This window comes from Corvus moneduloides, chromosome 13 (genome assembly GCF_009650955.1).
Source record: "Corvus moneduloides isolate bCorMon1 chromosome 13, bCorMon1.pri, whole genome shotgun sequence".
Lineage (NCBI taxonomy): Eukaryota > Metazoa > Chordata > Aves > Passeriformes > Corvidae > Corvus > Corvus moneduloides.
This window is the reverse complement of record NC_045488.1, coordinates 14,145,010-14,162,092: the sequence shown is the minus strand read 5'-3', so window position 1 is coordinate 14,162,092 and position 17,083 is coordinate 14,145,010. Positions and strand designations below refer to the sequence as shown.

The 17,083-nt window shown below is 38.6% G+C and overlaps 1 protein-coding gene across 4 annotated transcripts in view; it reads right to left on the bottom strand.

The window, feature by feature from the left end:
• Positions 1–917: 917 nt before the first annotated feature.
• LIPC (lipase C, hepatic type) overlaps positions 918–17,083 on the bottom strand; it is a 51,931-nt gene continuing 35,765 nt past the window's right edge. For 3 of the 4 annotated variants that reach the window (XM_032123367.1, XM_032123366.1, XM_032123369.1), the window contains 8 exons: positions 15,697–15,884; positions 13,988–14,167; positions 11,493–11,610; positions 10,004–10,237; positions 8,378–8,620; positions 5,073–5,193; positions 4,153–4,371; positions 918–2,065 (listed from right to left, as the gene is read on the bottom strand). In XM_032123367.1, coding sequence (XP_031979258.1) covers positions 1,960–2,065; positions 4,153–4,371; positions 5,073–5,193; positions 8,378–8,620; positions 10,004–10,237; positions 11,493–11,610; positions 13,988–14,167; positions 15,697–15,884 — 1,409 coding nt within the window. In that variant the 3' untranslated portion in view covers positions 918–1,959. Of the gene's footprint in view, positions 2,066–4,148; positions 4,372–5,072; positions 5,194–8,377; positions 8,621–10,003; positions 10,238–11,492; positions 11,611–13,987; positions 14,168–15,696; positions 15,885–17,083 lie in introns of all 4 variants that reach the window. The other variant, XM_032123368.1, reaches the window with a different exon arrangement.

Here is a 17,083-nt window from a genome sequence, read left to right as displayed (position 1 = left end):
TTCGTGCCCCTAAAAATGCTGTCACTGGGTCTCTCTAGCAATTGAGTCTCTCCAGTGGATTATAGCTACTACAAATGTAAAACAACCAAAAAAAGGCCTTGGTGCATACCTAACTCTCAGATACTTTTGGTTGAAATTGCCTTCTGTGTATGCTCCTAATTTGACTCAGCTATTGTATTTAAGCAATTGATTCTTACACAAACACAGAACATACTACAGAGCTCTCATAAAATAATTATGTTGCAAACTTTAAATATTTGGGATAGCAACCTGAAGCAGGAAATTAATCATTTAAATTGTAATTTTTGACACTGAAGGTAGAAATACTTTTGTGTTTAAAAGACCAGTTTCCTTCTTTGAACAAAATCTTTCAGAGCACAAACCTTTGTTTTCAGTGAGTACCTAAGGATTCTTTTGCATGGAATTTGTATTTAAATATATAAATATTTATCTAATCAAGATGCTACTCCTAGGAGCCGTTTTAAATATTGGAACAGCTTCTGGAATGTACACCTCAGGAAGTATAACAATTCTCATTTGAGATTTAAGTATGCTTCAGTTCCCATTGTAGTTTGTGAGCCTTTCTGATTCTGTATTGAATATTCCTGTTTGTTTAAAGGGATGGTAGTTGTTGAAAACAGATTGTGAAAGTTAGAAGTTAATATTCTGAATGGTTGGCAGAGATGCCTGCATTCAACATCTGATTACTGTTCACTGCTTGCAGGATCTGCTCAACTTGTTCGTTTGTTGGGCTGTCTAAATAAATCCTATTTTATTCCTGATAACATCCAGATATTTTGATTCAAAATTCCCTGCAATATCTTGCTATTAAAAAATATGCTTTGCTCCAGGTCTTAGTGCTTTCTTGCACATGTTTTTACCATTTAGAGAATATTGAACACAAATTACATTCAAAATTCAGAGTTCAAGACACTTAATTTTTAATGAATCTTGTGCTTAGCATTAAAGTGACAAATGAATACATATATATTGATTTCTGTTTCAGTATGCACAAACCATAGAATAAAAACAATCTGAGACAGTAATGTTTCTTTTTGTTGTATATTTTCTGACATAGGAAACAATGGAATTGTGTATGTTTGACCTTATAAAGTTTGGTTTTATGCTCTGAAGCTGTTTGAAGATTTCACCGTTTTCATTTATTCTGGCAGTTTCAAGTCATGCCAAAATCTGGTATACAGAGGTTTAGAATCTAAAAATCTCAGATCTTACTTGAACAGATAAATATGATTTAAATGCAAAAAATTAACTGAAGTTAGTTGTGCTAGAATTTTGTGTAATATATGAAGCATCATTCAAATAATTAAATTGCTAGTAATTTAAATCAGTTTTTTAATTAAAGTAGTTAAATAGCAAAACATTTTCAAAGAGAACAAAGCTTATTACAGAATTGTTAGATGATACTACTATTGGGGTTTTCATATGGTTGTTATGGCTCAAGCATTTTTTATTTTTATATCTATTTGGTAGTATTTTCTTTTATGAACTATTTAACTCCCCCTTCATTAGGAAATAATTTAGGAAAGCTTTAACTGATAGTAGCAGCTATTAATATTTCAAAGTATTTACTGGGAAACGGAGTTTATTTTTTTCCCTTAAATCCAACAAAATTAACTTTTTCAAAGGCTTACAGCAATGATTTTGTTAAATAATATTTTTACTTTGGCAAGCAGATGTTTTTTTCAGACTTTAACAGTTGAAAATTGACAGTTGCCTTGATGAAGCTGCTTGTTGATAATTTTCAGAGTATGCTCCTAGATGAACAAAGTGTGTATTTCAGCTTACTGTCGGATCACAAAAGCTGAATACCTCAATGTATTTTTTCACCATCTCTGAAACTGCTAGGATATTTGATGTAGCTGTGAATTTTTAAAACATTTTACTAGATGTATCATATTTTGAATATTTTGGAGAGGAGTTGTCTTTTTGTGTTCTTGCTCATTTTCTGTTTTGCTTCTGGAAGCGATCTTCACAGCTCACAAATGTCTTCTCTTGGGATGGATGAAGGTGAATGTTGTCAATGTTTTGGGGGCAAAATGTTTTTCTGGAAAGAAAAGACAGCATGTGAGTATGATATTGGTTAGAAAGCATAATGTTAGTCGGAATCTCCCGTTCTTTAGCCAGTTCTTTATCCTGTCTTTTACAGGAAGGTATCTTACTGTTTTTATAGGCTTGTGAGGAAAGAGATGTATCTGCCTGCCAGACCATAGGTACAGAGGAGAAGAGGAGCAGGCAGCTCCTGGGTACTGAGTGCATTGTGCCTCTGTCTCCCTGGTGTCAACTGGGCATGATCTCCACAGTACATCCTCACAGTCACCTGGGCTTTATTGCTGTGGGGCACTGACATTGTTTCAACTCTGTTACCACTACAACTGCACTATTTGGGCTCTGGATCACTGGTATTTAGCTGGGAGGTTGCTAAAAGTCAGCTATGTAGGATGCTAACATCAGCAACTACATATGCTACAGAAATATTTGAACCCAAATATGTTGGAATCTGGTATTTTATTGCTCATAATGGCCTGTTCGTTAACTGCTTTTTAAGTTTATGCTGCTATATCTCAAGTGTTTGCCATTAGATAATCTAACAAAGGAGTTTTCATCATGTGTACAAAGATCGCAAACATCAAGAGGTAGAGATGCCTGGAGATAAAATATTGTCAGTTGTTCAAAGCACAAGAGAAGTCAAAATATATTTTGTGTTTACTACCTTTTTTAACTACTGAATTTCCAAAATTTCTAATTCTGCAATACACGATATTTGGTCTTCTCAGGAAGGCAGACAGACCTTTTTTCTTTGAAGAGAATACTTTTCCTTGAGTGTCCTTTGTTTCTCCTTTTAGAACCACCTAATAATCTTTCATTCCCCCGCTAAACATTAAGGCAGTATTTGAGTGGTATCTGAACGTCACTGCCCAGATTGCAAAGAACAAAACCCAGCACATAATCGTGTCCACTAAAAGCTTGGCACAGACTGCTTCCACTTGCAGTAAAAAAAAACTTCTAAGGAGCATTAAGTACCTGAAGATACCAATATAATTTTTTGTCAGTATAATAAGTACCCCCCTCACTTAATAATTTCCTAGGTAATGTAAGTAGTACATCAGCAGTAATTGGCTTGGTTACTGGCACAGCTGCACTGGACAAGAGCTTCCTGGTTAGGAAAATGACTTCTCACCTTCATACCTTTTTTGTCAAAGTACAGGAACCTGTACCTAAACATAGCTCCCTAGTTTGCAATGTGTGCTTTGCTTTAATTTTCTTTGCCAGCTAGGTCAGTATTGATTTTGGATCGTGGCTTTTAAAATAGCAGATGTTATAGAAACTCATTTTATTTTAATGGCAGGAGCACGTGCCAAATGCCAGGTAAGGAAAATACCTCCAAAATGCATTTTCAGGAGGATTAAACCTAAGAGAATATGATCCTTCCTCTGCCCCTCAGCACACACAGATTGTTTTATGAAATGTCTCTTTAAATTGTCTAATTTCGTTTTTGTGTCAATATTAAGGAGATGCAGCTCTGCCAATAAGAGTTGTTCCACAGGAAGTCTGCACTAGTTGTGGTGGTAAGAAAGGGAGTGTACCAAGAGAAAATTGCCTTCTAAGACTAAACCTCAGTTACAAGGTAAGGTGTGCTTTTCTCATTAACCTTAATTAAACTTCTCAGTTAAAATTTCTCAAAGGATTAAAGCAGTGGGAATCTGGCTGAAATTTCTCTGTATGAGTAGGCAGTTTCAAATGTGCTGTTAGCATTGCGGTATGTAGAGAACAAAGCTGCTCAGACTTGGTGATCCAGTTTCAAAGCAATAAACGGGAAAAAACACCAAAAAGAATCAGAGGACTGTGTAGTACAGCACATGATCCTTCTAATGAGTATTTTCAAGAATGGTGATGCTGAGTTTCTCTAGAAAGTAGGTATTGATAGTCAAATAATTAAGATTTGGCATATTTTTTGTAAGTAGGAATCTGAATATTTCATGATGTTAATGTTGGAATCAATATTTATCTTGCATAGTATCTTGTTTCATTGAAATTTATTGGTGTGACTGCTGGGACTTGGATGCTTGTATTTGAACTGGAATAACCTGTGTGCCAAACACCTGTGGTGTTGAGTGTTCTCATTACACTTACTTTTGCTGTGTTTCCCCTGCTTTCACTCTTATTGCCTTCACTATAAGTCCTGGTCGACGGGTGCCTTTTGTCCATGGTATTATGGTTTGAAATGTGTCCCAGATATTTTCCCAAACTGGAGTTCCTTCCCACTTGAACTTGATCATTATTAGGTCACCGATATCAGTGTCCAGGGTGATGAGAAAGGAGTAGGTTTTATTGCCAGTAATACCTTCAACTCTACAGAAAGCAAGATAAGAGTAATGCTGTCTTAATTATCATGAATTAAAGTGAAAAAAATTGGATTTTTTCCCCTTAAAACCAGAGAAAGAGCTATGTTTCCTTCTCCAGGACAAAACATTAATGTCTCGAGGATGTCCTTCCTCCAGGTGCAAAAAAGTGGTGAAATATGACAATGTGCTAGGAAAGAAGCAGAAGTGGGAGAAGCTTGAACAGCTGATGAAGCAGTGGTGGTTTCTGACAGCAAAAGAAGAGGCGTCCCATAATAGCATCTATGTTATGACTTTTTCCTGCTAGAGCAAATGCTGACCCACACTGCTGCCTTTGCTTTCATCAATACAGTTAGTATTCATCATGATAAATACCCCAAATTCTTTATCTCAATTACAGCTGATTTTTTCATTTGTGTTTTAATTGATGACACCTCTCTGTCTTAGCAATGGGATGGACCAAAGTAAGCAGACAGAAAAAATTCCAAATTTACTGTTTGTTTTATAATGATTTTTTTCTGCACAAACTGTATGATCATTATAAGAACTTGGGACTTTCAGGGAGTATGACTGAAGAGAGGACAATTCCCAGTTCATGTTCACTTAGCTGTATAGCTAAATCATTTCACTCAAAGCATGATTATCAATGTGATATGATATTAAAGATTGGCATCTTTAGTCACTTGCACAATGACGTGATACAATACTCACAGTGGGATGTGCAGGTTTTTAGCATCCTTCTTAGTCCCTGCCAGAGACATGGTGAAAGTTGGGTCTATTGGCTTGCCTTGGATTTCATTGATGATGTGGATCTTGAACTGATAGTGATACACTGTAGAAAGGAAGAATTTGCAAAAAGTGACAAAATGAATGGTCAATGCATCAACAGATTTCTTAGGCAAAAGAAGTTTGCCTTTCAGAGCAGAAAGTTGATGGTTATTCCATTTTAGCTTTCAAAGTAATTTGTTGAAATTAAAACATTATCATTTTTTCTGGTTCTTGTTGTGCTGTGTAGTCTGTTAGAGTTTGAGGACCTGTTGCTTTAAAGGATGGAGAGAAAGGTAATCAGTGTTGAGTTTCTTTTTGGGATAAAACATTCTTCCATGGCAAATATTTCAGCTTTTCTGAAGTTTAATTGTCAGAATTTCTGGCAAACCTTCTGTCTAGTGACCAGACAAATCCTTGTGACTGGGCATGACTAGAGATGTACGATACCGATCAAAGACCTTATGCAGTGTGGTCAGGCTGTTTCTCTGATCAACTGGAAAATTGCCCTGCAAAACAGATGACTCACAAACTTTCCTTGACTGCATAATGATACGTTGTGCTTAACACACATCTGTTAACAATGTCATTAATGCTTCAAGGTCTGGTGAGTTTCTAGAACAACACTGTTTAGGAAAGCCTGAACCGAGTATTGTCAGCATGAAAAATGCCTAAGAAGTCATCAGTTTGATATTTTGTAAATTATGAAAAAAAAAACCCCAGCAACACACATTTAAAGTATGTGCATACAGATACTGTCAGCTACATTTGAATGTCCAAAACTCTTCTATTTGGTCATTCTTCCAGCCACCTTCTAGACAAAACTGATAGATTTATGTGTGAAGGAACATTGTTTCACACTAGTTTTTGAGTAGAACCTCTTTACCCACTTCATTCTTCACTACATACTGCTAACACGATCATGTTTTCATGTATATGCACAGATAGTTTTGGGGGGGGTTTTTTGTGCAGCTCAGAGTGTTCACAATGAAAGGTATTTTCTGGAAAAACAGTATCTTTTTGTCGTTTTATAGTCGTTGTATGTTAGTGAACAATGTATTTTCTTTTGAAAACATGTCACTCAGTAGAAAACAAAATGGCTGATTCTATGCTGCAAACCTGATGAGGACAAAGGCAGAGAGGGTCGTTTACAGATCACTTTTATTATGAATCTTTCTCTGGGTTTTCTGTCTATGTAACAACTGTTCAGTATATGATCAGACACAGCCTAAGCTTTTGCTGTGATTATGGTGCTCACTTCAAGGAAAAAACTCAGGGTCCCATCACAGCTTTATTATAAATATTAACTTCTTTGTAAGAACTGGGCGCTTTGTTTGAGCTGGATTAATGTATGCTCCAGAATGTAATGTCATTAATTTGAAAATGAAACATCAGATTTTGTGAAGACACAGAGAATTGTGAAGTATAATGTTGGATTTCTCAAATTTCTTCTGTTTGTGCTTCTCACATGATCTTCAAACATTTTTTTAAAAAGCATTACAAAGATGACTTTGTAAGCCACTTTGTTTGGGAACTTTTGTGAAAGGAGATCATTGTCTGGGATACTTCTATCCACATATGTGCAAAGGATGGTTTTTTATGCAAAACCAGTTCTAAGCATAAAAATTAAACATGTTAATTGAAATCAAAGGCAACAGGACACAGATATTTTACCCCAAACTGAAACTAGCTCCGTGTCCAGAGAAGAATGCAACACAGCGATCACATCCTTGTGCTCAGGAGTGGGAGCAGCAGGCAATGCATCCCCAGAACCTGTCAGCCCCTGATTCTGACAAGGACCTGACCCTGACTGTACTGGAGAAAGATAACATCAGGAACTAGACATAGCCTCTGGAGTTTTTAAATCTACCTCAAGTTTCTTCCTGTGCCATTTTAAACAGTATTAAGAAGAGATTCAGCAGGTTCAGCTGCTCTGAGTATCAGTCAGGGCTATGCAGATCCCTCTGGAGTCATCACTGAATGTTTCACAGCTGTGCTAGTGGAAGACTTCCAAAATTATTTTAAAAGTACCAGAATTTTTGTTGAGTTTTGGTTTGGTTTTTTTAATCTATGATAATGCAGCTGAGTAACTGGGCACTGTGGGGAGACAAGCCGTATAATGCAAGCAGCCTTTTAAAGCGTTTCTCCTCATCCCTTCAGCGTTCATGCCGGGGTGCAGTGTCAATATTCGAAGCGCTCCCCAACCCCAGAGCCCAGGGCGAGGGGCAGGCGGGGACAGACCCCTCCAGCAGGACGGAGGCTCCGGCGCGGCACAGCCCCGGCAGCAGGTGCGGGGGTGCGGGACTCCTTTGGCCGGGGCCAGTGCCGGGGCTGTGCCGGGGACGTGCCGGGGACAGGCAGCGCCTCAGCCTGAGGGGAGCCTCCTCCGTGTGTGCGAGCCAGGCCCGGCCGCCCGCGCCGCTGCTCCCCACACGCCTCATGGCAGCCGGGGAAGGAGGTGGTGAGGAGCAGCGCCGGGCGCCAGGAGCCCCTCGGAAGAGAACTGTCCCGCAAAGTCCTGCTTGTTCTCACTGTAAAATGTACGTAAACCTTGCCACTGGCAAGGGAATGTCTGCTCAACAGCAGCAGTGGGCTCTGGCAACTGAGTGCAATGGAGAGTGGCAGGAAGGCCCTGCGCCCCCTGTCAGGCTGTGGCCCCTATGTCTGGTCATACAGCCAAAAAATCCATGCTGACTCGATAAAGTAATGTAGTAGAGCTAAAGCCTGAGTGCCGGTCTTAATTTTAGTGCTACAGTTCAGCCCTGTAAAAGTCCATGCTATTCTGTTGTCTGTCCATTGTTTGAAAAGTAGTAATTTGTATGTCGTCTCATAGTCTAATTGAAGAAAAAATATGGGCAAATTCGGAACAGGATGTTTCGGAACAGGCCTCCCAGAGTAATTGTGCTGCTTTTTTGGGGTTGGCTGTATGCCTGGATATGTTACAACAAACCTGCACAGTCCGGTTGTAGGAAAATCCTGCAGATCAGGACCCCATGCATCTGCGAGCCCTCAGCTCCACAGCTAGCCTGGGGCAAGCATGCAGTGTGCTTTTTCCCACAGAAATATGAGAGCCAGGATCTTGATGAAAGGGCATCAAGATGGCCTACTGGGATTCTCAGTTGTCTCAGCAAATTGATTATTCTCACAGATTTTAAAAGCTTTAATGAATGAGTAAAATAGAATCATGAAGCTTAGGCTCAGTCTTCCACTTTGTGATCAATCTGGACACTGTAAAAAGTATTCCCACAAACCTTTGAAGGGCATATGTGCTCTTGTTTTCAGAAAGAGTCGTCTGCTTTTGGGCAGCCTTTCCTCCCTGATGTTGTAGCCCAGGGTGTTGCACCGGTTATTCCTACAGCTGAGGCACAGTCCTTTGTTGAAAGTGTTGATGTCATTGCACCAGTAAGCTGTGCTTTGCTTGTCCACGTGCAGCAGAGAGTCAATGAATAAATGAACTGACCTCTCATGGGCACATTTCACAGTTTGAGTGATGCCTGAAAAAATGCAACAACAAAATTTTACATGCCCTTGTTTCTTTTTACCATTTCAACTGCAGAGGAGTACCGTAGCCAACTATAAACATATGTCATTGTTTCCCCCCCCCGACCCCTTTACTACCCTTTGCATTGTGGTTTTGCCTCAGAAATCACACATCATAGGATCATTGAAATATAGAATGGCTGAACTCCATGATAATAAACTTGAATAATTTTCTGCTTAAACTTCTCTAGCCTGACTGTATCGGACTGTAAATATGAACCTTGATTTCATTGTTCTGGCTGCCTTGGTCAGTAGAAAATAAATCTGAGTTGATCGGCAGTCTTTCAGATCATGCCACATTAAAGACAGCAGTCTCATTCTGAATTGTTGAACGCTGCTGGATTTTGGATGCTTAGGCAGCAATATCATATTTTGTCCCTATTACACTGACAAACTCTTAGGCTGAATTGAATTTTTCTTGCAGTTACTACTTGGAAAAAAGGAGAAAAATTTTATTAAACACAATAAAAATATTGAATAGGCCTGCTATTATGAGAAGTATCTTTTGTTCTTTAGGTGTCATCAAATTACAAAAATTATTCTGTGCAATCAGGATGTATCACGATGGGCTGTTTTATATGTCCACTGATAAGCTTTTGAGCAGATGCTTGGTTTCACATTTGTCACAATTTATCTTCTAACAAGTAAGGCCCAGATTTAGACATTGTGTGGTGACAGTTGAGAAATACTTCTGCAATGCCGTGTGCTGGGTGAGCAGGGCTCTTTTGGGGGTTTTCAGTGGGCACTTCTGGTTGTCACTGCACATCAGGACCTTTTTCAGTATGTTGCATCAGTTTCTCTATACGTTTATGTTTAGGTACATTGGAAATAAGCTTCTATAAATAAAAGCTAGCCTGGAACACTGGCCATCAGGTCCTAGAGAGAGTGTGATCTGTTCCTCTGAAGGACATGGAGTTGGGGAAAGGTGAACTATGGAGGTGAGTAGTACAGACCTGTGTTTTATTTGATTTGAAATAATTAATGGCACACTAGAAAAATCTGGCTTAATTAGAATAATTGTGCAGAAAAATTTCTCATCTTCCCTACTGCTGAAACAAATACCATTAAATTATTCAGAGGTGCTTGACAGCAGGATGCTCATGGCCTCATTTTCAGGAGTGCTGGGCAGCTCAATTCCTTACTGGAGTCAATAAAACCAATATGAACTCAAGACACGTAAAAATCAGATAACTGATCTCTAAACAAGAAAATACCTTGCAAATAAGGGGTGATAATAATAATACTTAGATGCTGTTTAAGACCACAGTTATGTAGTTTCTCAGAGAGAGTCAGTACAGCTGCCCCGCTGCCTCCCACTCTGTGCCATTGGTTCTTACCAGTGATCCCAAATTCTGCAATGTGGTTGTACACATGTAGGATGTGACAGCCAGGCTGGAAGGTGCCTCCATTGGGATAAAAGTCAAAATGAGCCACAGGCTGCTTGATGCCGACACTGAGGCCCATGTGCTGTTTAGTGAAGGTATGAATTGCATCTACAAAGTTTGCATCATCTGGAGATAAACGGTCTGTTGGTGACATTCCTTCAAACAAGGGACCAGCGGGGTCAAGGCCTGCAATAAATGCAAATAATCCCATTGTCATATACTGCAGAAGGACTGTTCTGCTGCTGTAAATCTGTGATAAATGTCTGAAAATAGGCAGCACTGGTACTTTACAAGGTCTTTCTCTGATGGAAACAATAAGAATGCTTGTCTTGCAGAGGGTGGTTACACCTAAAGCAAACACGGGCACTGTAACAAACAGTAACTGGGACCTGCACAAGGACACAGGCCCAGAGACAGATGTGTTTGTCAAACTGTGCTTGCTGCCAGTGTCACTTGAGGGACCTTTACGTAATTTTGTTCTTTCAAACTCTAGGGGTCATGTGTTTCAGGCCCTTTGGAAGATACCAGACCCACAGCAAGGCTGACTTTTAACCCACATTTGGGACCTGAAACTTTATAAAGCTCCACTTATTGCTTAAAAGGGCTAGATTTTATTTATAATAATTCTTCAACTTGAAAAATCTTCAAGGGAAATTATTACAGTATTCAGAAAAATAATACTCCACTTAGGGAGTCTTGCTGATTTTCGTTTTCTGGACTTTTTTGCATGGTGCTCTTCTTGGTTGGGAATTGATTTAGGAAGAGAACTTTGTGTTTAGTTTAAAGCTGCATTCAGCTTTGAGGACAAGCTTCCAAACTTGATATTCTTCAGTTGGTATTATGGAATCATATAGTTGCATAGATGTAACCAGACAAGACTAGTAACACAGACCATGAGTAGGGAAGTGCCCCTGAAGGCATATATTTCTTTTTAGCTTTAATAACTTTTATCACTATCATTTTTTTGGAGCATTGTTACAAGTCTGAATGACTTTTGCTGAAGGATGCATATAACTGTTACAATAAATAATGTGTTCTGAGGTTTTTTCTTATCCATTATCAAGGTTTTATGTACTAGTAAGGTTTGAACAAGCAGCACTGGGGACCTGAAGTCCTTCAGTGCTTACACTGGTGTAATATCATGACACATTTGTAAAATCAGCTTCTTGGCATGCAGGCACTGCCACAAGAGCTGTGTAAGAGGCTGTGGTATGTGGCAATGAATCCAAGATCAGAATTGTGACTTCAAAGCACAGCCATGCATATTTGCCTCACTCCTAAGTTTTCTAAATCTAATTTCTAAACCAATGAGATGAGACTTCTAAACTGTGCTGAATATTGCTATTCGACAGCTAATTGTCGATACAACATTGATATGTCAAATATCTTCATAACTTGATTCAGTTGGCTGGTTTTTTTCTTAAAGGCATAAGTCTTTTACCTGTAATTCTTCCAATCTTTTTTGTACCACTGATAAAACTTCCAGCAAATCCTGAAACATGAGCTCCTAGGCTGTACCCAATTAGATGAGCATTGCTTCTGGAAAATTGAATGGATTCCTGGAAGATAGTGGCAGCTTGATTTAAATGAAGAAATGTGAAAAGTAAACAGTGAAATATTAATTACAAGCTAGGAATAGTCTGAATTATAACACAAGAAATTTGTATGTTGATGGTGGTCAAACGAGGTGCATGAATCACTGAGTACATTTCTATTGGCTGAGTGTTATTCCTTGCTTCTTTTTCATGCAGCAGGAAAATGCCCCACATTTGGCCACTGCTCCTTATCTTCTGTGCACAGGAAAACCATCCACACAGATAATGGGATTTTTGTTGTTGTTTGTTGCAAGTGATGCAGATGTTCATTATCTTCTGTCTGCAGCATTTGGATTTCCTGTGATTATAAAATGGATATCTGTTCTTTAACTTCAGGGTAAAACAATCTTCTATAAAAAGTGCCTTGGGGTTTTTTTGCCTGAGATACCAGCATAAGCCAGACTAAAGGGATCAAAATATTGATCAGACATGTTAAATGATACAGCAGTGAACGATACAGCAGTGATATTTCTTGTACAAAGATGTGTATCTGATTTGTAACAAACCTATTGAAGCAGAATTGCCCTTCTTTCTATCTAATCAATGCTAGGTACATGTTAAGCATTTCACCTGAGCTGCAGGGCTCAAAATTTTTCTGACTTGAAAAGAAAAATGTGGCATATTTTGCTTGCAGGAAAGGCAAGCCTCACTTTTAATTTCTTTGTGGATGTTGCCTGTCCCAGTGGAATGGCTGTTCAGTCTCAACATCCATCTCTTCGGAAGATAAGGTGAAACTTGGCAGACTTCTTTTGAGAGAGACAGCTCTTAGAAGTCACAAGATCTGACCAATTTTCTTGTCAGATGATGCTGAAATGGAGGCTATTGAGGCTGTTACTGATCATGCCCTATTAATTCTTGGACCAAGAGCACTAATATTTACTTATTGTTTTTTAAAATGTTGTGCAGCACTGCAGTTTTTGTTACATCCATGGGGAATCTTTGAAATAATCATCTGCCTGTAAGCAGACAGAAGCACAGGAGAAAGATCACTGTGGGAGTTGGAACAAAGGGGGTTTTGCTTCTCAATACTGGTTGGACACACACAATGGTGTTTTATGGTATATTTAAATTCTGGAACACATCACCGTACAAGAGAAACTACCTACAATACTGGAGCAAGGAGTCATTTATTCAAGCCTTGATTTGTTTGTTGACACTAGAGAAATCACAGAATGTCTTTATTGTTGACAATGTGATATGTCCTCCTGGGAACTGATCACAGTCCACCATTTGATTCATTCAATAATTAAACAGCTTCAAAAAATTACTTTAGGCTCCAGAAACTTAAACTATATTTAACCAAGAGCTAAGGTTTCTTCTAATGTCGCAATGAAAAATGGTGACTCTGACTTTCCTGTCTTCTCTTTTGTGCCTGTTGTCCCTAACTGGGTGTGGTATCTGACAGCTTCCTCTAGCCCTGCCATTCCTGCTTAGACCTTCAATGGTATTTGCTACAAACCTTTCAGCCTTGCAGTACATTTCTCTTCCACCTTAGGCCTCACCATATTTAAAGTAATGTATTCAAAAATTCATTGTCAGGCATAGAAGTATAATTTCAGTTCAAATTAAGTATCTCAGTATTAGAGATTGATACAGTAAGAGTTGCTTAGAGTTTCTGGTTTGTATGAGTGATTCTCATTCTACTGTTTGCTTTCTGCCTTTTCTTAAATAGTGCTGGAGACCAGTGATACCTTGAAGACTTATCTGCAGCCTTTTCAATCCAGCCATGGCCGCTGCTCCCCATGTAGCAAGAGTTTTGATAAATAGTCACTGCATTAGTGTGGCTCTGTACTCACTGCAGCCTCCATGTCATCTGCTTTGTGAAGCATGTCTGTCCTCTTGAAAGGTCTCCCTTTACATTCTGGATCTCTAAGCCATTATTTTATCCTAATCTTTGGGAAATTACAGCAAAAATCAGACATGGTGTCGGGATTGAATTCTGCATTAAAAGTAGAAGTTGGACACAGATAACATAAGCCCATTTTCCTATACTAATGATTCGCAAATGATGATGTCTGCCTGTTTTTTACATGAGAAACAGTGTCAGCTGTCTACACACATGCTAATGGAAAAGCCGAAGTAGCAGGAAACCATCTCACCTCTAAAGGTATATAAAAGTATTTTCATAAACAAGACCACTTGCTTTTTCCTCTTGCATGATGAAAGTTTTATGAAATCATATGGAGGTTTATGGGAGAAAAAATGTGCGCTTCATTAAAGAAATGTGAATGACTGAAATGAAAGCATTACCAAGCATAGTATTTCAGAAAGGTTGTGGAACTATAAGAACAAGTAAATAGGTCTTTTTCAGAGAAACATGTGTTGATCTGGGAGTTCTTACCTCCAGCCATTCCAGGAATTGTGCTATCTCCTGTCCTACATAGCGTGTGTTCCGTACGGCGATGGGATAGTGCTGGTGAGCCAGTATAATCCAGTCTGCAATGATCACGTTCATTTGTTTATCCTGAGACTTCAGAGCTGCTGCCATTTTCCAAATCCAACTTTCTAATATCCCATCCACCTGTTGTAATTGAAGAAAACCCCCAAACGATAAGAAAACCATTGTTATGGGAAAGCAATATTTCTTGTGAAAAGCATAAGGAAACAAAAAAATGTAATATGAACAGGAAGGGATTAATGCTGGTAACTGGATTTTAGGGGCTTTGGCCTGCTTCAGTGATGAGAATCTTCAGGTTTTGGTGGACCAAAAAAATTAAGAGTCAATATAATAAGTGTATAATAGTGTATGTTTTGTAATATTAACTCTTATCAGTGAAAATGATGTCCCCAAAGACTTTAACTCATCTGGAAATAACTGGTAGTACTGGTTAAAAAGAAAGACAGAAATGCCCAAAAAAAGTCTGATAGAGCAGCTATCCCTGTAAGTATAAATTAAAATAATCGGAGAAGGGAAGCTGGAGGATTGCAGACCAGCAGGCATTTGTCATCTCTAGCCATTCCATTTTGAGAGCTTTTTTTGAGCTATTATTTTTTGAATACCTGGTTACAATTTTCTTGCATCAAAGCATGTTTCTGATTCGATGGACTAGAATTATTATTTAATCTATCAGATTTAATTGTTATTCTAGTTGTATGTATTTCCTAAATTGATAAAATATCCTTATCTCTTCTAGTGTAACAGAATTTGGGAGTCTCAGGTCTGGGTTTCCACACACACTCCTCCAAGAGCCCAACACCTCTGCAAATTACATTAATATGAATGACGAACTTCAGTGGCAGCAGCTTCAGGTCTGTGGTTTGAGGAGGTTGTAGGTTTTGAACAGATTTTTCTTTGCGAGGCTTGGCTCTTATTTGCTAAGGGACTTCTGTGCATTACGGGGGGTGTTCACAGCTCCTCTGCATATTTGCAGATGTGCAAGAAAGATCCATTGTGCCACCTTATGTGATTCCATCGGTTCTATGAGAATTCAAGGATCTGTTAAAATTACTTAATTTCTTATCCTGCCTTCTCTTTTGTTTCTTTTTCAACCAAGAAGCTGATGACAAGTCACTCTTAGTATTGGTATGCTTTTGAGAAAGGTTTTTTCATGATGAATTGGTTTTTTACAGTTTAACTGGAAGGAGTTCAGTGATAATTCATTGATGTTGAAGGCTTCGCTTTCAACTGAAGGGGCTTGTGAAGAAGTTCTTTTTAAAGGTGCATCTCTGAGAAAGATGTGGGGATATTGTGGGCACTTTTCATGAAGTCTGTAAATATCTGGCAGGGAACATATCAGAGAAATGAAACTCTGTATTCAGCTCTCCAGGGCATAGCACATTAATTCAGCTACTTGTTCAAGCTCTGCTAGCTTTAAACCAGGGCTGAATTTAATCCTTGGCACAGGAGTCCCATGTGAAAAATTGCTCATAGACTGTTCCTTCAGAATCTGTCGGGAATATCCACTTTGTATTATTTCTAGCCATGATAGCTACCAGTGAAATCTATCATCTTTGTATCACAACCTTACTTCTGATGTTACTTCTGTAGCATAATGAGAAGGAAATAAAATCAGATTTAATTTGAATTAAAAATAAAATGTGAGTTCATACCGACCAGCCATGGACTATCATCACCAGAGGAAGCGAGGCATTGAAACTGCATTTGTCAAGAGTCTCCAACTGATTAACAAAAATCTGGCAGCTGCTTTCAGTTGTATCTGTATAGAGTCTAAATTTGGTTTCTAAGTTTTGCTGATCTTTCTTTGTCGTAGTGTGTTCACTCTGTGATCCCAGTGCCTCTGAAATGAAATTTGTGACAACAGTCATAATAGGAAGGAATTGAAAACCTGGAGAAGTTAGTAGTGCAAAACAAAAAAAACCCGAGTAAATGAGTAAGCTTGGAACTCTTCCTATGTATAATTGTTGCCTGCTCCAGGTGGGCCTAAGCTGTACATTTTGGGTCAAAAAGTGATCTCTTTCAAAGTCTGAGATGGTTCAGATGTGCCTCTGAGTCCCTCTATGTGAACAATAGCAGTTACACAGGAATAGTGATCTGATTGCTATGGGCCTTTATAGAATGCATAAGGATTGTAAAACCACAGTACAGGTGTTGTGCCTTCACCATGTAGTGCATGCACAGACAGGCACATTCAGAGGCTCTTAACTCTGCAGAGCATTTCTGCTAATGTGCATTTGCTCGTAATTGCTGAGCAAGCATCATTACACTAAAATAACCATTTTATTGAGGGTTATAACTGCTTAGAGACCTGGGCAACTGCTTAAAACTATTAGACCACATCATAATTTTTTTTTCTCTGAAAAGGAAAGATGAAATGTTGCTCTTTTAGCTGTAATATTTTTGATGATTTTGTTTTTAGGTAAAATAGCTTGGTGCATTTAGGACAGCATTTTCAGAAATGTCTGTTAAGTAAGAAAGTGTGAACTGTGGTTTTATGACATGAGTTTAGAAGGAAAAACATAAATGTAGACCAGCTGCTGAAAAATAGAGTAAAATAAAGCAGAAGCTTACAAAAAGCCACTTGTGACATGCAAACCTTTCTAGTGAGACTTCAGACTATTTATTTAGCTGAAAAAAACCCATGCAATAAATTATTATTTAAGCTAGAAAAAATGGGTTTTAGTAGAAGAGATGTTAAGGTGTGATGAGCTAGACAAGAGAGAGGTTACAGTTTCTCACATTGGAAACACTCAGAGTGCAGAGATTTTATTAATGGAATTCCTTGGGGACAGTTTTTTGGCTAATCTTGTTTTAGTATTTCCATTAAAGAAGCAGCAGGAAAGGCACAAGACTGACAAAACATGGGAGGCCCTTGCTGATACTGAGAAGACCAAACCATTGAGCGTTAAGAGCTAGATGACACCTTGAAAATACAGCAAGAGAAACAGGTAGAAATCTCCTACTGAAGTGCAAGGTCATACAGTTGATAGGAATTTGTCTATAAATGGGGCTCATAAATTGGAAGTGACACAAAGATAA